Source organism: Hyla sarda, chromosome 1 (genome assembly GCF_029499605.1).
Source record: "Hyla sarda isolate aHylSar1 chromosome 1, aHylSar1.hap1, whole genome shotgun sequence".
Classification (NCBI taxonomy): Eukaryota; Metazoa; Chordata; class Amphibia; order Anura; family Hylidae; genus Hyla; species Hyla sarda.
In genome coordinates, this window is record NC_079189.1 from 567,168,844 (window position 1) to 567,194,707 (window position 25,864).

Sequence of the window (25,864 nt, forward strand, 5' to 3'; positions counted from 1 at the left end):
CAGTGTAGAGATGGCTTGACATGACTGGCCACCTCTTCTTTGAAATCATTGTGGCGTAACTGAATATCCTGCTTGTTCAGAACATGTCAGAAGAACCAGGTAAAAATACCTGCAATGTTGTATTCCATTTTTAGCCGGTAGAGGGTGTTAAAGAGGTACTCAACTGACCAGCGTTCGGGACATTTAGCTCCGAGCGCTCTGTGCGTGCTGCGAGGGTCGGACACGTGACCTCGTGACGTCACGCCCACTCAATGCAAGTCTATGGGAGGTGGCGTGGCGGCCGTCATGCCCCCTCCCATAGACTTGCATTGAGGGGACGTAGCCGACCCCCGCAGCGTGCACACAGCACTCGGAACTAAATGTTCCGAATGCTGGCCAGTGGAGTACCCCTTTAAGGTGTTTAACACCATTCTTTACAATGGAAATGTAACAACACTAATTGAATTGGATCCATGTACTCGTTCATTCAGTAAAAGTTGTCGTTCCCTCAGGATGAAAAGTTGTTAATTCTAATACGATAAGTTGTTGTTCTAATACAAGAACCTAAAAACTGTGTTAGTATCATGTATATAGATATTTTGTGTTTAACACCTGTCGGGCAATGGTCCTGTAATGCATTCTAGACCTTGCCAATGTATGTCCCAACTCTCTTCAAATGCCAAGGTTTTATCTATATTGAATGGGCAATGGGTGGATAGTCTATATAAAGTGTGCATATTACATATCCATGGACTATGTTTGATAGAAGTTTAATAACTTGGAAACCAATCCTTCTGCTTAACAAGTTGCCTCCTCCTTCCCACCATCATCGGCCCATCCATCATGGCGGGGGACTGCAGGCCTGTCTTGTTAGAACACACACAAGGCCTTATGGAGGAGAGGTCTCGGTTTCCTCTGTGTACACTGCTGTGGGATATGGTGATGGATGTGATTGTTAACATGCAGCCATGTGGAAGTCTCTAACCACAATTCCCAGGTTCGGGATTCTCGCTGCATCTCTGTTTTCTTTGAGAATTCCTTGGTGATGTTGCGCTCTCTTTGAGAATTGATCGGCTGCTGACATTTATGGACAACTTTATACATGAATATGTTGGAAAGTAAATGACTCCTGTTCAACCACGTGAGCATGAGGCATCTTGTAGCTCTTCTTACAGACAATTTTTTTTTCTTACCTTTTTCTGACCTCACTCCTGGTATTTACTGAAAATAGGATGGGGGAAATATACAAAGACTGTGGGGGGGGGGGGGGTAGTTTTGCTGGATTTACTCCTCTTAATAAATATGGAACACCAGCAGCTGCCCGTCACTGGATTTCAGCCATGCCCCCTTTACGCCAAGCTTTACTGATATTTTTCTAAAATGGTGTAAAGTTGGTAACAATTCACATATTTTTGCAACTTTTTGGCATAAATCTTTTGTTAAAGATTCACAGTCATTTGTAAAAACTTTAAACATGTAGTTCAGACATGTCAAAAGTTTAGATAGCACTGCGTATTGGTCCTGAGACCCTCTACGATCGCAAGTTACAGCTGGGTGAAGTCCCTGTTAGTAGCAGTGAGCAGGCTTTAGCTGGACCTCTCACTGCATGGTTACTTAGTGGTTCGAGTTTATTGTCTGTGCAACACAGGGTCTTGGGTTTGTATCCATCAAGGTCCACATCTTCATGGAGATCTAATGTTCTTCTTGTGTTCACATAAGAACTGGTAAATGACATTGATCTTGAAAAGTGACTGACGTGGGTGCATCTTTGTAAAACGCCGCCATATCCTGCAGTGTTGCACGATGTCAATCTCACAAAGTTCCTCAACCCGACGTTTTGGAACACATGGCGTTGGGTGGTCTGATCCAGTACCAGAAGATGAGATTTACCTTAAAGGGGTACTCCGCCCCTAGACATCTTATCCCCTAGCCAAAGGATAGGGGTTAAGATATCTGATCGTGGGGATCCTGCCACTGGGGACCCCAGCGATCTCAGTGTTGCACATGGGCATTTGTTTAAAGCATCGGGCGCAGTGCTGGTGGCTTTTGACGTTACTGCCACTCCCCCTCAATGCAAGTCTATGAGAGGGGGTGTGGCAGCCATCATGTCCCCTCCCATAGACTTGCATTAAGATGGAGTGGCTGTGACATCACAAGCCTCCGCCCCGCATCGCCAGTCATCTGGCACGGAGCGAAGTTCACTCCTTGCACTGGGTGTCTGGGGTGCCGCAGAGAGATCGCGAGGGTTCACAGTGGATAGGGGATAAGATGTCTAGGAGTGGAGTACCCCTTTAAGATTTGCTATGACCCTCCTCTTGTTTCCTATGACTGTCCTTCTCATTTTTGGAATTGTGCCGTGAAGACTGTTTCCTACTGAGCTGCAGCCAAGGGAAGATATTGTCTTGAGCCTGCGGAAAGATATTGTCTCTCATTCAGGCCGGGGACATTGATGAATAGATGCAATTCTCTTTAATTGCCCTCTTGTTAGATTAGTGGCTTTCCATCCTGCTAAGCTCATTAACCTTTTTAATGCTGCAATATCCTCTCCCCATATAAAATATCATGCACTGTTTATGTTCCCTCGCTTGTGGTCTTCCATGTGATCCATTTGACAATGCCGTCATGAGAATGAGAAGAAATTACTCTGAGCATAAAAACAAAACTCAAGTCAAACTCTGGGAGGTTGGGGTGAAATATCAGTGATTTAGGTATTATGAGTGTACCGTTCTTGTTTTCTAAACTGTATGGAGCAGTATTATAGTAAATGTTTTTTATTTTTTTTATTTTTCAAAACATAGGGGTCAGTATTCGAGTAGTTAGTAGTTATTTTGTTGTACATAGGGGCGGTATTATAGCATTTACATTCTTGTACATAGGGAACGGTATTATAATAGTTATATTCTTGTACATAGCGGCAGTATTATAGTAGCTGTATTTTTGTACATAAAGGGCTGTGTAGTAGCTGTATTCTTGTAAGTAAGAGCCACTGTTTTCGGGCAGTATTTTAATTTTATTCTTGCTTTTTGGAAAAGATTTTACTATAGATTTTCTTGTGGGGGCAGTTTTATAGTAGTGTATATGTGTGTGTGTGTGTGTGTGTGTGTGTATGTATGTATGTATGTATGTATGTGTATGTATATGTATATATATATATATATATATATATATATATATATATATATATATATATAAATGTGTGTGTATGTATACAATATAAACATTGTTACTTTTTGTGATGCAGAAAGAAGATCAGAGCAGTTGTCACTTCCCTCCCCTGCTCTTCTTACACTAAAGGAAATCTGTCACCAGTGTCACCTGCACTAACCTGTCGGTACTTACCTTGTCCCGTTATGTGCTGTCACTCACCGGTAATCATCTCTGGTATCTTCAGCTCCAGGCCCGGCTTGGAGCATGGGTGGAGCTTAGTGACATTACCGCTGCTGTTCTCTAAGAGCGGGACCCAGCAGAGTACAGCAGCGGTGACGTCACTAAGCTCCACCCATGCTCCAAGCCGGGCCTGGAGCTGAAGATACCGGAGACGAATACTGAAGAAGGACTGCACGGAATGGGGCAAGGTTTGTACCGTTGTTGTCAGTGTCACCTGCACTACCTGTCTGTGCCGACAGGTTAGTGCAGGTGACAATGGTGACAGATTTTCTTTAACCAGTGGGGACAGTTCTGCGTACAGGGTAAAAAATGTGCTCCACTAGGAAATTAGTTCATGGTGGTATATCTAACACAATTTGAAAGTACAAGTTACTCTTTTCACTGACCTCAGGCCGATTTGTAGCCTTTAGTTGAGAATATTCCTGAAAAATAACCCAATTCTTACTTGGTATTGGCCTGGAGAAGGTGAACAGCTGCGCCGGCATTAACACTGGGACTCTGTGGATGGGTCATAAAACTCGTCAAAGTTTAGAGGATTAGGGGGCTTACCAAACCGATTGTAAATCCACCATACTGTTTAATAGCCTCCTGCCTCTTCCAGCACTGATAAAACTCCAATAATCCTCAATAAAGGATTCTGGGACCTGTGAAGACAATTTATGTTTCCAAATTTCATTGTCCTTGACCATCCCCCGCTTTTACTTGGTGGTCTACCTTGGCAGCAGCAAAGCTTGTAGAAAAGTGAGTTGCGGCTTACCCCTATTCCTACCTCCAGCTGCCTGTTTACCCTGCTATGTGTATTTTGCAGAGATTGTACTTGCTGAGGATTTTGATTTCACATGGCTGGAGTCCAGGACTTTACCACCTGTTAACGTGAGATAATGTCCTACAGAGCTGAACACCCTTTAGGGGAGTTACAAGGCTTGGGGTTATGTTTTACACCCTACTTTCTTCAAAAATGGGATATAGTCAGTACTTACAGTATGTGTAGCTACTGTCTACAAACAATTCTGGATGATGATGCTCTTTGGCACTTTGTTCTTGTAGCCCGAAGTCTTGCATGTTCATATAAACATTGTGTTGATTCATTTGTAGGAACTGTCAGAATACTTGACCACCTTACCCTTTCCAAGGTACTTTTTTTTGGAATTTAGGGGTATTCCTGTAAAAAACTTTTTTATTTTATTTTATATCAACTGGCTCCAGAAAGTTAAACAAATTTGTAAATGACTAATATTAAGAAAATCTTAATCCTTCCAGTACTTATAGTTGCTGAAGTTGAGTTGTTCTTTTTTTTTTTTTTTTTCTGACCACAGTGCTCTCAGCTGACACCTCTGTCCATGTCAGGAACTGTTCAGAGTAGAAGCAAATCCCCATAGCAAACCTCTCCTGCTCTGGACAGTTCCTGACATGGGCAGAGGTGTCAGCAGAGAGCACTGTGGTCAGATGGAAAAGAACAACTCAACTTCAGCAGCTGATAAGTACTGGTAGGATTAAGATTTTTTAATATAAGTAATTTATAGTAATCTGTTTAGCATTCTGGAGCCTGTTGATATGAAAAAAAAAAAGTTTTTCACTAGAATACTCCTTTAAATTCTGTGCTTGTAAGGAATGATTAGGGCTGGGCTTTGTAGACTGAATGCCTGTTACCTGAAACTTTTATAGTGTATGTAGAGGAAAAGATACATGATCAGACCAGGGTTGACAAGTCAACTAGACCAAAGGTCCCTTAAAGGGGTACTCCACCCCTAAACATCTTATTCCCTATCCACCATCTGCTGTTGGGGGAACAGTCAGGAGGTGCCCATACACATTAAATGGCCAGCCTGCCATGACCCCTCCTATAGACTTACATTGAGGGGTCGGGGCGTGAAGTCACACAGGGGTGCAGTCGCGACATCACGATCTTCCATCCCCGTGGTCGGGAGCCAGACCCTCCAGCGCTTCCGATGCAGTAACAGGTGGGTGCTGCGTCCCCAGCGACGGGACCCCCGCAATCAGACATCTTATCCCCTATACTTTAGATAGGGGATAAGATGTCTAGGTGTGGAGTACCCCTTTAACCCAGTCCTCAAGGCCCACCATCAGTCCAGGGTTTAAAGGGGTACTCCACTGGCCAGCGTTCGGAACTAAACGACCTTCACGCTCCCTCCCATATACTTGCACTGAGGGGGCGTGGTCGAGATGTCACAAGGGGTGTGGCCGTCCTCCGCAACAAGAAAACAGCGTTTGGAACATTTAGTCCTGAACGCTGGCCAGTGGAGTACCCCTTCAAATTTGTATATGTTCCATTCCAATGGAGTAACTGAAAAGGCTAGAATGTAGGTGAGCCTTGAGGACTGGATTTGGGACCACTGAACTAGCCATTCGAAGAAGCAGATAGGCAATAAGAACTGGGGCATGCCATAAAAGTAAGAAGTATATTCCAAATTTATTTGATCATTTTTTTTAAATCTGGCTGGCTGGCCAGTTAATGTGTATGGGCGCCTCCTGACTGTTCCCCCAACAGCAGATGTTGTTGGTTAGAAGGATCAGGCACCTTGGGCTTCCAACTGCTCGATTCTTTTGTTCTGTGTATTACATTAAAAGAATTCAGCTGAAAAATGTACTTAACACCCTCAAATTTCATTGGCCTGACACTACGTATTTGATACATATATTGGCCCTGGTTCATTAACCTGTTCAGGACCCATGACGTATGCATACGTCTTCACACCCTGGGTCTTAAGGACCCATGACGTATGCATACGTCATGGCGTTTTCCGGTCTCTGCCGCTCGCCGGGCAGAGATCGGAACTGGATGCCTGCTGAAATCCTTCAGCAGGCATCCAGGGCAAACGCCGAGGGGGGCCATGTAGGCCCCCCATGTCGGCGATCGCCGCAAATCGCAAGGGAAATCGCCCTTGCGATCTGCGGCGATACCGGGCTGATCGGGTCTCTGGGACCCGACCGCCCGGTAATTTCGCATGATCCCGGCTGTCACAGACAGCCAGGACCATGCTGAAGTATCGGAGCGAGGTGGCAAACCGGCCACCTCCTCCGATCCCCTGCGATCTGTCGGTTAGTTAACCGACCAATCGCAGGAGGGGGGGCGGTTACTTCCTCCCGTCCTACCCGGCCCCTGAAAGTCCGGAGAGGATGGGAGGAAGACCGGAGGACGCGGCGGGGGACGGGGGAGTGCTGGGGCCCGGCCCCGGTACTTACCTCGTCCCTGAAGACCCGGATCCCGGCGAGGAAGACGGCAGCGGCGACAGGTGAGTAGATCTTCAGCCGCGGTCGGGCCCTTTACAGCAATGCATGTCGCCGTAAAGCGACATGCATTGCTGTAATAGGACCCTGTAAACTACAACTCCCAGCATGCCCAGACAGCCCTTGGCGTCTGGGCATGCTGGGAGTTGCAGTTTTGCAACATCTAAAGGTCCACAGTTTGGAGACCACTGATACAGTGGTTCCCAATCTGTGCCCTTCCAGATGTTGCAAAACTACTCATCCTCAGCATGCCCTTACTGTCCAGGCATGCTGGGAGTTGTAGTTCTGTAACATCTGGCCCTTCAGATGTTGCAGAACTACAACTCCCAGCATGCCTGGACAGTTTTGGCATACTGGGAGTTGTAGTTTTGCAACATCTGGAAGGGCACAGATTGGGAACCACTGTATCAGTGGTCTGCAAACTGTAGTCCTCCAGATGTTGCAAAACTACAACTCCAAGCATGCTGGGAGTTGTAGTTCGGCAACATCTGGCTCTAAAAATGTGGCCGAACTACTACTCCCAGCATGCCTGAGAATGTTTGGGAGTTGTGGTTTTGCAACAGCTGGAGGCACACTGGTTGGGAAACATTGTTTCCTAACTCAGTGTTTCCCAACCCCTGTGCCTCCAGCTGTTGCAAAACCACAACTCCCAAACATTCTCAGGCATGCTGGGAGTAGTAGTTTTGCAACAGCTGGAGGCCCCCCCTGTGAATGTACAGGGTACACTCACATGGGCAGGGGGCTTACAGTGAGTATCAGGCTGCAAGTTTGCGATGCAGCAAATTTTGCGCGGCAGCTCAAACTCGCTGTAATCCCCCGCCCATGTGACTGTCCCCTAAAAACACTACACTACACTAACACAAAAAAAAATAAAAAGTAAAAAACACTACATATACACATACCCCTACACAGCCCCCCTCCCCTCCCCAATAAAAATGAAAAACGCCTGGTACGCCACGGTTTCCAAAATGGAGCCTCCAGCTGTTGCAAAACAACAACTCCCAGTATTGCCAGACAGCCGTTGACTGTCCAGGCATGCTGGGAGTTTTGCAACAGCTGGAGGCACCCTGTTTGGGAATCACTGGAGTAGAATACCCCTATGTCCACCCCTATGCAAATCCCTAATTCAGGCCTCAAATGCGCATGGTGCTCTCTCACTTTGGAGCCCTGTCGTATTTCAAGGAAACAGCTTAGGGTCACATATGGGGTATCGCCGTACTCGGGAGAAATTGTGTTACAAATCTTGGGGGTCTTTTTCTCCTTTCACCCCTTATGAAAAGGTGAAGTTGGGGTCTACACCAGCATGTTAGTGTAAAAAAATAAACTTTTTACACTAACATGCTGGTGTTGCCCCATACTTTTCATTTTGACAAGAGGTAAAAGGGAAAAAAGCGCCACAAAATTTGTAATGTAATTTCTCCCGAGTACGAAGATACCCCATATGTGGGCGTAAAGTGTTCTGGGGGCGCACAACAAGGCCCAGAAGGGAGAGTGCGCCATGTACATTTGATGTGATTTGCACAGGGGTGGCTGATTGTTACAGCGGTTTTGACAAACGCAAAAAAAACAAAACCCCACATGTGACCCCATTTCGGAAACTACACCCCTCACGGAATGTAATAAGGGTTGCAGTGAGAATTTACCCCCCACAGGTGTCTGACGGATCTTTGGAACAGTGGGCTGTGCAAATGAAAAATGTTGTACAGCCCACTGTTCCACAGATATGACAGACACCAGTGGGGATAAATGCTCACTGTACCCCTTGTTACGTTCCTCAAGGGGTCTAGTTTCCAAAATGGTATGCCATGTGGGGGTTATTTTGCTGTCCTGGCACCATAGGGGCTTCCTAAATGCGACATCCCCCCCCGAGCAAAATTTGCTCTCAAAAAGCCAAATATGACTCCTTCTCTTCTGAGCATTGTAGTTCGCCCGTAGTGCACTTCAGGTCAACTTATGGGGTACCTCCATAATCAGAAGAGATGTGGTTACAAATTTTGGGGGGTATTTTCTGCTATTAACCCTTGCAAAAATGTGAAATTTGGGGGGAAACACACATTTTAGTGATTTTTTTTAATTAATTTTTTACGTATGCAAAAGTCGTGAAACCCCTGTGGGGTATTAAGGCTCACTTTATTTCTTGTTACGTTCCACAAGGGGTCTAGTTTCCAAAATGGTATGCCATGTGTTTTTTTTTTGCTGTCCTGGCACCATAGGGGCTTCCTAAATGCGACATGCCCCCGAGCAAAATTTGCTCTCAAAAAGCCAAATATGACTCCTTCTCTTCTGAGCATTGTAGTTCGCCCGTAGTGCACTTCAGGTCAACTTATGGGGTACCTCCATAATCAGAAGAGATGTGGTTACAAATTTTGGGGGGTATTTTCTGCTATTAACCCTTGCAAAAATGTGAAATTTGGGGGGAAACACACATTTTAGTGAAATTTTATTTTTATTTTTTTACATATGCAAAAGTCGTGAAACCCCTGTGGGGTATTAAGGCTCACTTTATTCCTTGTTACGTACCTCAAGGGGTCTAGTTTCCAAAATGGTATGCCATGTGGGTGATTTTTGCTGTTCTGGCACCATAGGGGCTTCCTAAATGCAACATGCCTCCCAAAAACCATTTCAAAAAAACGTACTCTCCAAAATCCCCTTGTCGCTCCTTCGCTTCTGAGCCCTCTACTGCGCCCGCCGAACACTTTACATAGACATATGAGGTATGTGCTTACTCGAGAGAAATTGGGCTACAAATACAAGTATACATTTTCTCCTTTTTCCCCTTGTAAAAATTCAAAAATTGGGTCTACAAGAACATGCGAGTGTAAAAAATGGAGATTGTGAATTTTCTCCTTCACTTTGCTGTTATTCCTGTGAAACACCTAAAGGGTTAAAACGCGGACTGAATGTCATTTTGAATACTCTGGGGGGTGCAGTTTTTATAATGGGGTCATTTGTGGGGTATTTCTAATATGAAGACCCTTCAAATCCACTTCAAACCTGAACTGGTCCATGAAAAATTGTGAGTTTGGAAATTTTGTGAAAAATTGGAAAATTGCTGCTGAACTTTGAAGCCCTCTGGTGTCTTCCAAAAGTAAAAACACGTAAATTTTATGATGCAAACATAAAATAGACATATTGTATATGTGAATAAAAAAAAAAATTATTTGGAATATCCATTTTCCTTACAAGCAGAGAGCTTCAAAGTTAAAAAAATGCAAAATTTTCAAATTTTTCATAAAATGTTGGGATTTTTCACCAAGAAAGGATGCAAGTTACCACAAAATTTTACCACTATGTTAAAGTAGAATATGTCACGAAAAAACAATCTCGGAATCAGAATGATAACTAAAAGCATTCCAGAGTTATTAATGTTTAAAGTGACAGTGGTCAGAATTGCAAAAAATGGCCGGGTCCTGAGGTGTAAAATGGCTGGGTCCTTAAAGGGTTAAAGAGGTACTCTACTGGAAAAAAATAAAAAATCAACTGGTACCAGAAAGTTAAACAGATTTGCAAATTACTTCTATTTAAAAATATTAACCCTTCCAGTACTTATCAGCTGCTGTGTATGTTCCAGAGGAAGTTCTTTTCTTTTTAAATTTCCTTTCTGTCTGGCCACAGTGCTCTCTGCTGACACCTCTGTCCATTTAGGAACTGTTCAGAGTAGGAGGAAATCCCCATAGCAAACCTCTCCTGCTCCAGACAGTTCCTCAAATGGACAGAGTGTCAGCAGAGAGCACTGTGGTCAGACAAAAAGTCAATTCAAAAAGAAAAGAACTTCCTGTGGAGCATACAGCAGCTGATACATACTGGAAGGGTTAATATTTTTAAATAGAAGTAATTTACAAATCTGTTTAACTTTCTGGCACCAGTTGATTAAAAAAAATGTATTCCAGGGGAGTACCCCTTTTAATGCTGACTATTTCTTAGGACTCTCTTAACACAGCTGCTTTACTTTTCCTCTTCATATTTTGATAAAATCTCTTTCTGTTTGCACGGTCTTAAGTGGCCCAGAAAACATTAGTAAATGTGGTTTATCTGTAGACTGTCTAGTCATAAGTTTACAATTCTGAAGTAATTTTATGCCAAAACAGTGTGCCAAAATTGTGACCCATTTGTGGAACTTAGTATCCCCCTTCTCAGTTTCAATACCATTCCCCTATACAGTGGTCCCTCAACATATGATGGTAATCCGTTCCAAATGGACCATCGTTTGTTGAGGGATCCGTGCAATGTAAAGTATAGGACAGTGATCTACAACATGCGGACCTCCAGATGTTGCAAAACTACAACACCCAGCATGCCCGGACAGCCGTTGGCTGTCCGGGCATGCTGGGAGTTGTAGTTTTGCAACATCTGGAGGTCCGCATTTTGAAGACCACTGGTATTGAAGGTTATACTCACATGTCCCCGCGGCTCCGGACCGTCACCGCTGCCCTGAATGTTGCCTTCCATCGCTGTCGCCGCGTCCCCGGGGTGTCCCCGATGCTCCAGAAAGGCCTCTGCTTCCTCGGCATCCTTGCTCTCCGTTGCCGCCATCACGTCGTTACGCACGCCGCTCCTATTGGATGACGGGACAGCGTGCACAGCGACGTGATGACGACGATGGAGAGTGCCGACGATGCAGGGGATCCCGAAGAGGACGCGCCGGAGTCCTGAGGACAGGTAAGTGATCGCCAGCGGACCACATGGGGCACCGTAAACGGCTATCCGGTGGCAGCTGAAGCAGTGTGCGCTGCCGGATAGCCGTTTATGCGATGACCCCGACATCCGAAAGCATCATATGTTGATGCTGCCTTCAACATGTGATGGCCTCTGAGAGGCCATCGAATGTTGAAATGATCGTATGTCGGGGCCATCGTAGGTCGGGGGGTCACCGTATTTATAAACCACATCCTCTTATTTGGTTTGGAGCAACTTCTGGTCTTTTTTTGGTACACTTGGCACATTTGAAGCCGAACTTCTCATGCAACAGCCGTCATAAATCTGTGCCACCGGCTTGATGCCTGCTTAAATGCACTGCTTTATCCTTGATGGTCGAGACCTCCACGTCGTCCTATGTTCTTTCTCTACATAACGTTTGCTAGATCCTCCTATTTCTGTCTTTCGGATTAGATGTAGTTTCCTGGGTGTATTTTTAGTCGGTGACTACAATCATTTATCATGGCTCTGACAGAATCCGGTCATTATCTAGGGCAGAAGGTTTGGAGGAGCTGGTGGTTTGTGGCCAAGCAGATTGTTTGTCTGGGAATGTGATCTTCAGCCATATAAATTATCTACAGGACTTGTGGACAAACATGTCCCTCCCCGCCCAGTGACTGCATATGGCTGAAATGCTTTTACCAGGCAGTGAAATCTACGAGTGCCCAGAACTCAGCTGCTCCTCTCGGGCCTCAGTCTACAGCTGCAGAACCTAATCTTGGCATTTGAGACCCTAAACATCCATCATGAAGCTGGTGACCTACTCGTGTCTGTTTCTAGTTGTCAAGGGACATTGCTGTAGATATATAGTGGCAGAACTTACTAGTTTTGGTGGTTTCTGCCTCAACATTGATGGTATTTGCTGACACATATCTGCAGCCCGTGTCCCTAGTTGAAGACCATCAATCGAAGAGATTCCTCGGGGGTCTAGAAAATGAAGCACACTTGGATTTCATTCCCTGACTAGTCTGCTTCTCAAGACTCATGGAAAATATATTTTAAAGGGATACTCTGCCCCTAGACATCTTATCCCCTATCCAAAGGATAAGGAATAAGATGTCTGATCGCAGGGGTCCCGCAGTTGGGAGCCCTGCGATCTCTGCGCAGCACCCGGCATTCTTTTAGAACACTGCAGGGGTTGTAACATCATGGCCACGCCCCTTGTGATGTCATGCCACACCCCCTCAATACAAGTCTATGGGAGGGGGCGTGGCGACTGCCACATCCCCAGCTGGCTGCTCCAAGCTTTCGAAACTAAATTTTCAGAATTCTAGGGCAGCGGAGTACCCCTTTAATATAATCCTTCAAAGCACTGCTGAACGCAGGGCTGCTTTTAAATAGTGTGAAGCTCTAGACAGATTTAAAAGTGGGGCTGGCCATTTTTGATTGTGGGGGCACAAAAGGGACTGTTACTGTTTTGGGGCACAAAGGCATTATTAATACAAAATGCACCCCCTTTTGGTCTCAGACCAGTCACAACAACTCCCTTTGTATGCCCACTCTATAAAAATGCCACTTTGTGCCCCTTAATAGGTAAATGTCCCCTTTTCTCATCAAAAATATTTAAAACTTGCCCTGATCCCGCCCCCTAACAAAAGAGTGGTTAAGAACTCTTGGCTTGGAAAGTCATTGGAACATCTGCATAGGAACGCTAACATCCTCTGTGTGGCCCTTGCGACTTGTAGACCACAGATTTGTAGCTACCTGTAGCCTACAAGGGAGGTAATGGCAGGATATTCTTTATCTGGATAGTACAGAAGAGTGGTCCCGTTCCGGATTTCCTAGCGGAATTCCGCTTTTTAAATTCTGCTTGTAAAATTTGACGCGGTAGAGTCCCATTGCTGTCAAGCAGATTCCCACAGCACAGTGTGTACTTTTAACTCTTTGCCCTACTGAAATTTCAATCCACCCCTATACACCCCCCCCCCCCCCCCCAATCGCGGCTGAGACACCCCAGACATCCGGTGCACAAAGCAAACTTCGCGATGAATGGCAATGCGGGGCGGAGGCTCGTGGCGTCACGGTCACGGCCATGCCCCCTCAATGTAAGTCTATGGGAGGGGGTGTGATGCCCGTCACGCCCCCTCCCATAGACTTGCATTGAGGGTGTGTGGCCGTGATATAACGAGCGGGGCATGGCCGTGACGTCACGAGCCTCCGACGCTCTACACGAACGCTGGGTGCAGTAGGGAGATCGCAGGGGGTCCCCAGCGGCAGGACCCCGTGATTGGATATCTACCCTATCCTTTGGATAGGGGATAAGATATCTGGGGGCGGAGTACATTTAACATTGATCTTGCTCATTCTTTCTTTGGGATCTTCACGTCTATGAGGGAGGCAATGTCTGTGTAGTCCTGGTGCCGATAATATGAGCCTAGCCGAAGTTCCCAAAACCAGTTATCCAAAAAATAAAAAATAAAACATATCAATAATAATAAAGAAAATTTGCAGTAAATTAAAGTAGCCGGCAAGTGGATAAGAATTGATAATTCCCCATAAATTTGTTGCATGGATATTGGTGTGCCGTGTGGGTTTTCGTTGCTACAGAGAACAATATGCCTGTTTCACATGGACCTATCCTGTATGCCAGTGTTTCCCAACCAGGGTGCCTCCAGCTGTTGCAAAACTACAACTCCCAGCACTGCTGGGAGTTGTAGTTTTGCAACAGCTGGAGGCACCCTGGTTGGAGAATACTGTTGTCTGCACTATGGGAAAATTACAAGGCCTTGCAACAGCCACTTCTCCCTGAAGTATTCCTGGAATGTTGGGGGCAGGGAGGGTGCAGGGTTTGGGTGCCATTAATAGCGACGTCTCTGGTCGGACTTTTTCAGGGTGTTGGTGGAATGAATCTTTCTTTCATCGTGGCCAAAGTGAAGCCACACACAGGTCTGTTTATAGAAGGCACCGACATGGACATGTTTAGAAAAAATAAAGAGCTTTTATGGAGCTTAAGAAGGGCTTTCTTCCCAGGATCTGGACGGCCACATTAGTGTCTTTGTGTAGTGGAGGACTGCATGATCCTCCTGCCGAGTCTGCACTGGAATTCCATGAATGAGATGCTATTCCAGGAGGCCCCATAGACTGCAGCCAAGGATTCAGGTTTACTTAGTGATGTTTATTGTGTGTGGTTGAATATTCATGTAATATTCTGTTGGTGTCTCATCCGCGTTTCCATTCACCATAACACATTTCCAACCATTACTTACAGCCAGAGGCGTAGCTTGTAGCTTCTGGGCCCTGATGCAAAATCCGCAACAGGGCCCCATATGCCAATTATAATACTAATCTCCTATGGGGAACATGTGCTTTGGGGCCCCCTTAGGCATCAGGGTCCTGGGGCAACTGCTACCTCTATAGCTACACCCCTGCTTATAGCTCAGTTTATCCTGATGGTCTGGGATGGTGAAGAGAATGTCCGAACTACTATAAAGATCGACACCGATACCTGAAGAGGACCTGTTATCTCTTCTGAATTATTTCTTTTAATATAATTTATCACTCCCAAAAAATATAAGTTCTCTGCATTGTGCAGTTCCCCTGTTATTCCAGAATAAATTGTCAAGAGGGTGTTACCTGGTGGTTAGAGCATGCCCTCGAGCACAGACACTGCCCAATCGGTGCTGGCGATGTCACTGTGTAGAGACATTCCCCATGACAAGGAATGGTGACGCCTAGTTGGAAAGTTAGCCATAATTTTCCAAAAAGAATAATGCAGAGTTATGACAGAAAGTATTGGGGTGTTGTTTAATAGACATGAGCCAGCTGCAGACATGAGCCTCCTGCCTAATGCATCATGTTCCATACTGTACTACTGCTACTACTACTACTGCTACTACTACCGCTACTACTTCCACTACTACTACTTCCACTACTACTACTTCCACTACTACGACTACCACTACTACCACTACCACTATTACCACTACTACTACTACTACTACTATTAACACCACTACTACTGTTAACACTACTACTATTAACACTACTACTATTAACACTATTACTATTAACACTACTACTGCTACTACTATTAACACTACTACTACTACTACTACTACTAACACTACTACTACTATTAACACTACTACTACTATTAACACTACTACTACTACTATTAACACTACTACTACTATTAACACTACTACTACTATTAACACTACTACTACTATTAACACTACTACTACTACTATTAACACTACTACTACTACTATTAACACTACTACTACTAACACTACTACTACTACTACTACCACTACTACTACTAACACTACTACTACTAACACTACTACTAACACTACTACTACTACTATTAACACTACTACTACTACTACTATTAACACTACTACTACTATTAACACTATTACTACTACCACTATTACTAACACTACTACTATTAACACTACTACTACTAACACTACTACTAACACTACTACTGCTACTAACACTACTACTACTACCACCACCACTACTACTACATACTAATACTGCTACTATTACTACTACCACTTCCACCACTACTGCTACTACTACTACTAAATACTACTATTATTGCTGCTACTACCACTAATACTACTAACACCGCTACTACTACTACCGTTGCTACCACTACCTCCACCACCACCGCTACTACTACTACCATTGCTACCACTACCACCATCACTACTACTACTACTACTAGCTAGGGTGGCCACCTTTCTTGCACAAAAATATACCGGCCATGCTAATTTGCATAATTAATTATATATGTGTAACATCACAGGATACACACATGCAGGGGAAATTTTGTCCTATTCTGACCCCTATAACTTTTTTATTTCTCCTCATATGGGGCCTGTATCACTGATCATTTTTTGCACCCTGATCTGTAGTTTTTAACACGACCATTTTTGTTTTGATGTGACTTCTTTTCTTATCGCTTTTTTTTTTTTATTAATCACATTTGGTTGCAATTAGTTATTAACTACAACTCCCAGCATGCCCTGATACAGCCTGTGGCTCAGCAGCTGGCCCAAACGAAAACTACGACTCCTAGCATGTTGGACTATATAGTAGTATATACTGTAGTATAGGTACATTTTTCCCAACCAGGGGTGTCTCCAGCTGTTGCAAAACTATGACTCCCAGCATGCCCGGACAGCCGTTGGCTGTCCGGGCATGCTGGGAGTTGTAGTTTTGCAACAGCTGGGGGCTCTCTGGTTGGGAAACACTGGTATAGTATATGGTGCAACATTCCGGGAGTTGGAGGATTGGTTGGATAAATACCGGCAATTGCATGGCAACCCTACTTCTAGCCCTACGCAGCCGCACATTTCCTTCCTTGTTCATCATGTTCCATACTGCCCTGCTGTCTGCTAACCTGCACCATCACAACCTCAGCTGTTTTTGGATATATTTTTGTTATCTGTTCTTCATGGGGGGCATTATTTGTTAATGTCTCCAAATCCTCCTTTCAGGAAGGAAATCCATAGTGGCTTGGGCTCATGTAATGCTTTTTAAAGCATCACAGGTGACCACATGGTGTTGGGGACCCATCCGCTTGAGAATTTTTTTTGCTCTTCTACACAAGACAAGTGAAGCTTCAAAACAGGATGTGGCATTGGGTGTAGAACATTTGGTCTTTTAGTGTCACGTGTTCTGTAGCCCATATGTTTTTCTTCCTAAAGCAACAGAAGGGCAGAAAATCTTCAGAGAACTGGATTTCCACAGGTTCCTGATATATTACAACACAGAATGCCCCCAGTTGTGCGATAAAGGGGGCCATATTGGTTGTTAATTATAGATATCACCATGATGGCTAAAACCTAGGGGGAGATTTATCAAAACCCGTCCTAGTGCTGGGCGGTATACCAGTTCATACCGAATACCAAATATTTTTCCTCCCATACTGCAATACCGGTTGGGCCCCGCTCCCCTCGAATAAATGAACTATCAGCTGCAGCACGCTGTCCCCACATCAGGGAACTAATCATATGTGACCCGCAGGTGCTGTTCTGCCTCTCTAAACGCCCCCCTCAGCCCAGCGCGGCGTCATCCCCCACATCGGGGAACTAATCATATGCCACTTCGTCCTCCTGTGAGTTGCGAGCCGCCGGTGCTGGAAATCTGTACTGTACTACATATTCCTTGTGCACAGGCTGCACAAATAAACAAAATACACTTTAACTCCCCTTCCCACGTTCCCCCGTTGCTCCGGTAACTGCCTCACTCTGGGGATGGGAACGTCACAGAGCCATCAGCCTACCACCAGCCGCAGCGATGTCCCGCCTCGGCCAGTCATGTAAGAAGCCAGCCGGCGAGTAAAAGTTTTTCTTCAATTTTGCGGCCCGGGCACAAGTACAGATTTCCAGTGCCGGCGGCCCGCAACTCACAGGAGGACGAGGTGACATATGATTAGTTCCCTGATGTGGGGGACAGCGCAGTGCTGGGCTGATAAACCGGGGGGGGGGGGGGTACAGAAGCAGAACAGCGCCCGCGGGTCACATGATGGGGGGGGGAGAAATACCGTTAAATACCGTGGAACCGCCATAACTTACAAAAATACTGTGATACACATTTTTGGTCATACCGTCCAGAGAAAAAGTTGCTGATTTGCCCATAGCAACCAATCAGATCGCTTCTTTCATTTTTCAAAGGCCTTTTCAAAAATTAAAGAAGCAATCTGATAGGTTGTTATGGGCAACTCAGCAACTTTTCCTCTAGACTGATTTTAAGAAATCTTCCCCCTAATGTCTATGACCGGCTACCCAAAGTGTCAGCTATCTGAAGTTTATGGTCAACTTTAGGCTTCCAACCTGATATCATGACTGTAGCCTTAGGCTGGGTTCAAACACAATATTGAGTTGTCCTACCTATATATTGCACATTTCAGCAAAGTGAGCATGTGTTCTTAATAGGAATATGGCAGTAAGCTAGTGCCAAACAGAAGTCAGGAGGCCTCCATACACCATAGTTGACCAGCAGTACTCTGTGTATGGCCAACTTTTGACCATATGGTAATATGGGCCCTTAAATCCATAAAAAATCCATACATTATAAAAAATTTTTTAACTGATTTGACCAATTGAGGTCAAATTATGAAATATTCAAATATTTTACCTGACGGTCACCAGATTGTTGTTCTGATGGACCTTGCAGACGGTCTACAATGGTAAAGCAACAATGTCTTGTACGTAGCCAGAGATTGAGGGTAACTTGATAAATCCTGGGCTGTTTTGCTCCTCTGGAAACAGTATCTAGGCTGCAGAGTAATTATTTAGTGAATGGAGTGTAGAGTTCATGTTGGCCGGTATCAGATTAATCATTATTAAGCATGCGGGATCTTTGACGGAAACATCCTTCTAAACACGAGAGCCACTCCACATGAAGCTGTTGATGCCAAGGGTGCATTAATAAACGAGAGTGGGAATGTGATCAGTCACTATACTGTACGTTGTGCATCCTTTTACAAGGAGCAATATTTGGCTCGTACAAGGAACTATATTTGGCTCAAGACATCCAAATAATTTTGGAACATTTGTCTACTCTTGGCATTTACAGTAACTGTTCCTTGATGTTCTCCATAATGGGGTTACCCTTCGAATATCCATTTATTTGATAACTAGGAACGGGCAAACTTTTTAGGTTGGTACAAAACTTTTCGTCGTTACTTGGAAATTCATGCAAATTTCCTTCTTTCTTGCCAAAGTTCATCATGTTAAAGAATAATGTAATAGTTCTTCTTGGCATAAAAAAGTGGCCTAAAAGCTTAGGGAGCCCTAACATCCAATGCAAACACCTGTTGCCCCACCATATGTCCATCTCTTACTTTCTCCACCTCAATAGACCAATAAAATAGGAATTATTTACTACCTTTAATTTGGTTTCCACTAATCCTTCATGACTGCACCAAGATGGAGTTTACTCCCCTCCTCGCTGTAGGGACAGGAAGCAGGAAGGGTTTTAAAGGGCCCCTCACCTTTACACACCCCAATTCTTTCCAAATAACTACTACGATGTGAGCTATAACAAACCAAATACCAGAATTGTAACACCTTGGGGTCGCAGGGTGTACTCGTACGCCCCTATCTGCAAATTCTTAAAGGACTCAGGGCGTACCTGTACACCCTAGTTCCGTTAACAAGGTTTAAACCATTCTCAAGACCGGAGAACGATTTAAACCCCGTGGGTCCCAACTGCTATCAACAGCCAAGACCCTGTGTTAATGCCGGGCACAGCCGATCGGGCTGATGTCCGGCATTAACCCTTTAGACGCCGCAATCAAAGTTGATTGCGGCATCTAAAATGAAACCAAAATTATCCCAGCAGCTGAACTGAGCTGATCAGGACTATTGAGACATATTTGCTTACTGGACGACAGGAGGGTCTTCACCTGGCTCCTCGTCGTCCAGTCGGCTGCTCCAAGCACTCAGCAGGATAGAGCAGCAGAGCGCCGAGAACACTGATCTATACTATGGCATAGCAGTGATCAGTGTATGCAATCAGAAGATTGCATGTAATAGTCCCCTATGGGGCTTAAAAAAAAAAAAAAAAGTTAATAAAAGTTAATTAACTCCTTCCCTATTAAAAGTTTAAATCACCCCCCTTTTGCTATGTTTTTAAATAAAATAATGTAATAAAAAATTATCATATGTGGTACCGCCGCGTGCGTGAATGTCCAAACTATTAAAATATAAGGTTAACTAAACCACACGGTCGATGGAGTACACAAAAAATACCAAAGTCCAAAATTGTGCATTTTTGATCACTTTATATACCATAAAAATATTAAGAAAAAGCTACCAAAAAGTCCCATATAAACAAAAATAGTACCGATAAAAACGACATACCATGACGCAAAAAATTATCCATCATATAGCCCTGTATGCGTAAAAAAAAAAAAAAAAGTGTAGGGGTCAGAAGATGACAATTTTAAACATACTTATTTTGTTGCGTGTATATCGGATTTTTAAAAAAATAGCTAAATAAAATAAAACCTACATGAATTGGCTATCCTTGTAACCGTATGGACCTACAGAATAAAGGTGTCATTTTTACCGAAAAGTGCACTGCGTAGAAACGGTCCTTTGACCGCCACTTATGTTGGCTTTATCCCTACCTGACCACCTTTTAGCAATGAAGTTATAAACCAGTATGATGTTTACCAACAACTGGAGGCCGAGCTATCGTGTCATGAGGAGAGTCCCCAGCTGAAAATAGCCGCGGAGTACCGAAACCTGCCCAAGAAGTAAAACATAAGCAAGTAAGCAACACATTTTTTTTTTTTTTTTCCTTGTGAACTGGTATTGAAGGTTATAAAAATTCGGATATTACTCATCAAGCTTTCAACATGATCTACAGTGGAAAATGACTTTAAGTGTGTTGTGGAAGCCCGAGACTGGCAGATCGTGATAAAGGGCACGTGGGGGTCCTGGCATACAGGTCAGGCTGTAATTATTAAGTTAAGGCTCATTGACTCTTTAGGAAATAAATTTTGCTTAGAACGGAGTGGAAAAAGATAAAGCTCCTGTAGCTCCGTATAGTCAAAGGGGTTTTCTAGGATTAAAAAAGTCAGTGTTTCCCATGACGGGTATCTAAACCGATTGCAAAACTACAACCCCTAGCATGCCCGGACAACCAACGGTTGTCCGGGCAGGCTAGGAGTTGTAGTTTTGCAACACCTGAAGGCACCCTGCTTGGGAAAACACTGCCCTAAGTAGCCTGCAGATTGGGTACAGTTTAAAGGGAACCTATCAGGGAGGTCCCTTGCAGCTTCTCTCTGCCCCCACCAGCCTTGATTGGTAGAACTCTTATCAATCAAGGCTGATGGGGAGGAGAGAGAAGTCACCGGCGACCTCCCTAATGAGTTGTAGGTTAATTAGTACGATATGTTCCCTTTAAAGTGGATCTGTGACTAACCAAAGAAAAAATAGATTTTACTGTTTTTAAATAGCTTAGGGTGCCCTGATCACACACCTTTTTACGGTTTCTGAATATGCCCTTCCGTTCCCGAGATATGAGGGTTTATATCTTGCCTGACAATTCAGGTACTAGTCAGATGGGCATGAACTTAATTTTAATAAAGGGACTGATGGGCGGGGTTATACAGTCAGGGCATGTGAATGTTGTACAATGAGGGGCATGTATGACTAATACTCATCACCTGACTGTGTAGTCCCGCCCATCACCTGATGGTCACTATTATAAGAATGAAGTTCACGTCCATCTGACTATTAACCCGAATTGTCTGACAAACTATAAACCCTCATATCTTGGTAATAGAAGGCTGTATAAAGAAACCGTAAAAAAGGTGTGTGATTGGGATACCCTAAGATATTTATGGATGATAAATACATTTGAGGTTGACAAGAGGGACGCTTTTAAAATAAAACATTTAATTCATCCTGTTAAAAGGGGTTTTCCACTGTTAGAAAAACCAGAGCTGATTTCTTCAACAAACACCACTCCTGTCCTCAGGTTTTGTGTGGTATTGCAGTGCAGTTCCACTGAGGGGAACAGAGCCAAGTTGTAATACTACAAGCAACCTGAGGTCAGAGGTAGCGCTGTGTGTTATATATATATATATATATATATATATATATATATATATATATATAATATATATATATATGTATATATTTTATAAAATAAAAAATTAGCACTGTAACTTTAAACCTAATACAAGAATGCTCAGTGTGGATAGCCGGTCTATTGTATGACAGGGATAACTTTTCTAGAATGACTAGCAACTTGTACTTAAAATTGTGGTCACCCAGACAGGAAGCGAAAGCATTACCAGGCAGATTAAAAGGACAAACCCTTTAGAGTACAGTCTAGTTGGAAATTGAGTAAATACATTGGGGGATTTTCAAGGGTATATATCAGTGTTTCCCAACCGGCATACCTCTAGCTGTTGCAGAACTACAACTCCCAGCATGCCCAGATAGCCAAAATAGTGACACTTCTTTAAAAGGGTATTCCAGGAAAAAACTTATATATATATATATATATATATATATATATATATATATATATAGAACAAAAAGTTAATCAGATTTGTAAATTACTTCTATTAAAATGTTTTAATCCTTCCAGTACTTATCAGCTGCTGAAGTTGAGTTGTTATTTTATGTCTAACTGCTCTCTGATAACACCTGTCTCGGGAGCTGTCCAGAGTAGGAGCGCATCACCATAGCAAACCTCTTATGTCCTGAGACAGAAGTGTCAGCAGAGAGTACTGTTGTCAGACAGAAAAGAACAACTCAACTTCAGAAGCTGATAACTATTGGAAGGATTAAGATTTTTTAATAGAAGTAATTGACAAATTGGTTTAATTTTCTGGAGCCAGTTGATCTATTTTTTTTTTCCTGGAATACCCCCTTTAAGCATCATGCGCATAGTCTACAGCACTGTTTCCCAACCATGGTGCCTCTGGCTTTTGCAGAACTACAACTCCCAGCATAGAAATTGATACATAGGGGGATTTCCAAGGGTATATACCAGTGTTTCCCAACCAACATGCCTCCAGCTATTGTAGAACGACAACTCTCAGCATGCTTGGAGTTGTAGTTCTGCAACAGCCTGAGGCACCATGTTTGGGAAACACTCCTGTAGACTATGTGCATGATGCTTAGAAATGTGCCACTAACTTTGGCTATCTGGCCATGCTGGGAGTTGCAGTTCTGAAACAGCTGGGCACTACAACTCCCAGCATGCCCAGATAGCCATAGTTAGTTGTAGTTTTGCAACAGCCGGGGGCACTCTGGTTGGGAAAAACTGCCGTTCACTATGTCCATGATGCTAGGAGTTGTAGTCTTGCAACACCCGGAGACAGTCCAGTTCGGAAACGCTGGTAACATAGACTTCTGTAATGTTGTGTATACTAACATTGGGCTTGGCTATGCTCTGTACATGCAGTCATGTGCCGCTGCAAAAAAAAAAAAAAAAAAAGTAGTTCAGTGAAAGGATGGAAGAAAGTTTTATTTGCAAGTGCGTAATGTCCTCGGCCCGCGCCGTCGCCGTAACTTTTTTGTTTTACCGATCCTGACAATATTGCTAATGAAATCCAGAGTCTGTTGTTTATTGGGCCTCGCCGGCACCATAACGCTACAATATTATCTTTCTCTTGTGTCTTCTGCTTGTAAAACGTTGTCATGATTTAGCTGCAGAGCGTCTTGTTTATGGTGTTTTTATGCAGACATTTGATAGTTATATTCATTTTGTGATTCTTGCATGTGCTGCTCGGCTCTCTTATGAATCATCTTTTGATTTTAATCTTCTCTTCTGCTGCTTAAAGGGCCCACGTGTCGGTGAGGTATAGCGCGACTTCTGGACCAGTGTTTTCCAAACAATGTTGCCAAACTACAACTCCTTTGGCTGTCCGGGCATGCTGGGAGTTGTCGTTTTGCAACAGCTGGAGACTCACTGTAAAACACTATTCTAGACTGTGTATATTTCAGTCTCACGTTTTAATCGGTGTGGACCTGATGACATCACATGACTATTATTTCATTCAATGTATATCACTTAAATAGGCACTGTCACAAACAGAGACTTTTGACATGTTGTACATCTTGGCAAAACATTAACCTTTCTAATATACTTCATAAGAACATTTTATTTCCTTTTAATATAAATCATGGCTTATTTAAAAAAAAAAAAAAAAAAAAAAAGCCACTAGGGGTCCCGTACTATCCAGGAAATAATCCTGCCTTGCTGCAGCATCATCTTTGTCCCAGCTGAAGCACAGGCTGAGACAAAGTCCCGGAAGCGAGGGCAGGACTAGCACTCCTCTGTGCTCACTCCTGTCCTATCAGACTGCATTAGACAGCAAAAAAACAGAGAGAAGAGCGTTACAGAGCAGCCTGCAGTGTTTGGAGAAAGAGTCCCAGCACAGCAGACTCAGGGAGGAAGTATAATTCATGGTGAGTGAGGTCAGGCTCAGTGCTTACCCCTTCCTGAGCAGAAGACTAATACCATCAAATCACTTTACATAGTTGTATTTAAAGGGGTTATCCACCATAAGGTGATTTTAGTACATACCTGGCAGACAGTAATGGACATACTTAGGAAGGATCTGCGCTTGTCTTGGGGCTAAATGGCTATTGGTCATGAGATTACCATAACACTGTGACTAGCTTTTTGTAAACTTGTATTTCCTGTTTGACTTATGTTTTTTGTTTTTTACTACAAATCCCACAATGCCATTTTCCTCCCTCTCACACATCAGCCACCCAACTCATTGAAATAAAAGACCTGTGGTTTTCAATCAGGGTGCCTACAGCTGTTGCATTAGTTGCAGATTGATCTCTCTCCCACCAAGCGATCCCTCCACCCATTTAAGCAGACAGGCTCCCTGTCATCAGCTGACTAGTGAGTCAGGTCTTTGCCGCATTGCAAGCTGGGAAAAATCCGAGACAACAGTCATTTTGTATGCTGGTAAAAATAAATAGTGAGGTGAAAATCACATAAGAATTGTGAGAAAACCATCACACACAGGTACAGACACTATATTATGAACTATACTAACTTTACAGCCCCTGTAGCATAGTCAAATAAAAAAAAAAAATCATGGAATACCCCTTTAAGTAGTTGGTTAGGCTGGTATGTTAACACCCGAGGATTGGAAGCAGCCGTCCTTTGTAAACTGGCACAAGGGCTTCTTTGCTTTGAAATTTAGGCCAGTTTCTACGTCTTAAGGAGGCGATGAAAGTAAGAGGATAATGTAGTAATTTTCGAATTTAATTCATTTTTAATCTCTGTGTGAGCCATTGGCCCACTGTCGTCTGGAAATCATCATTGGCTTGAAGTCTGTCTGTTAACCCATCGGCGTCGGAATGCACAACTGGTCTTATTTCCATTGTGCCGGATCGATCTTTTGCGTCCTACACTGTTTTGTAACAAGGATGCGTTTAGCTGTTGCCCATAGCAACCAATCCAATAGCTGCTTTCATTTTGCAGAGGCCTTGTTAAAAATGAAAGATGCAAGCTGATTGGTTGCTATGGGCAACTGGGCAACCTTTCTTCTGAACAGCTAGACGCATATGTGAAGAGTAGAGTGTCAATACAATCTATTGCATCCAGTAGTGTTTCCCAACAAGGTTGCCTCTGGCTATTGCGAAACAACAAGTTCCAGCATGTCTGGACAGCCTTCGGCTGTCCGGGCATGCTGGAAGTTGTAGTTTTGCAATAGCTGGAGTCACATTGATGGAAAAACATTGGCCTACGGTGAGCGAAGACCTTTAGAATGCCGAACATGGTTTATTTTTTCTGCATAGGATTATTTTTCCCTATACTTATTGGAACGTCATAGCAAATTCTGTCTAGACACAGGGAGTGCTGGGAGATTTTAGGCTCTGAAGTTGGCAGAATTGTCAATGCAGATCTTATAGTTTGCGTATCGTACACATACATTAGCCGACATTTATCATTGTCTTTAGACTGTTTTTTGTCTAGAAAAGGTGCAAAAATGGCAGGCAGGGTTTATTTGCGCATTTTGGTTTACACCTTTATGCTGATTTTGAGTTGTAATCCACTGATTTTGGCCATACACATGATATAGAAGGGTTTTATCAACTGT

The 25,864-nt window shown here is 43.7% G+C and overlaps 1 protein-coding gene across 2 annotated transcripts in view; it reads left to right on the forward strand.

The window, feature by feature from the left end:
• The window catches only part of SETBP1 (SET binding protein 1), a 202,549-nt gene that overhangs the window by 51,018 nt on the left and 125,667 nt on the right, over positions 1-25,864 (forward strand). The window contains exon 1 of one of the 2 annotated variants that reach the window (XM_056543052.1): positions 24,188-24,209. The exons of the other annotated variant lie outside the window; for it this stretch is intronic. Within the exon in view, the coding sequence (XP_056399027.1) occupies positions 24,207-24,209 (3 nt within the window). The 5' untranslated portion in view covers positions 24,188-24,206. Of the gene's footprint in view, positions 1-24,187; positions 24,210-25,864 lie in introns of those variants that run through there. 2 annotated transcript variants of the gene reach the window in all.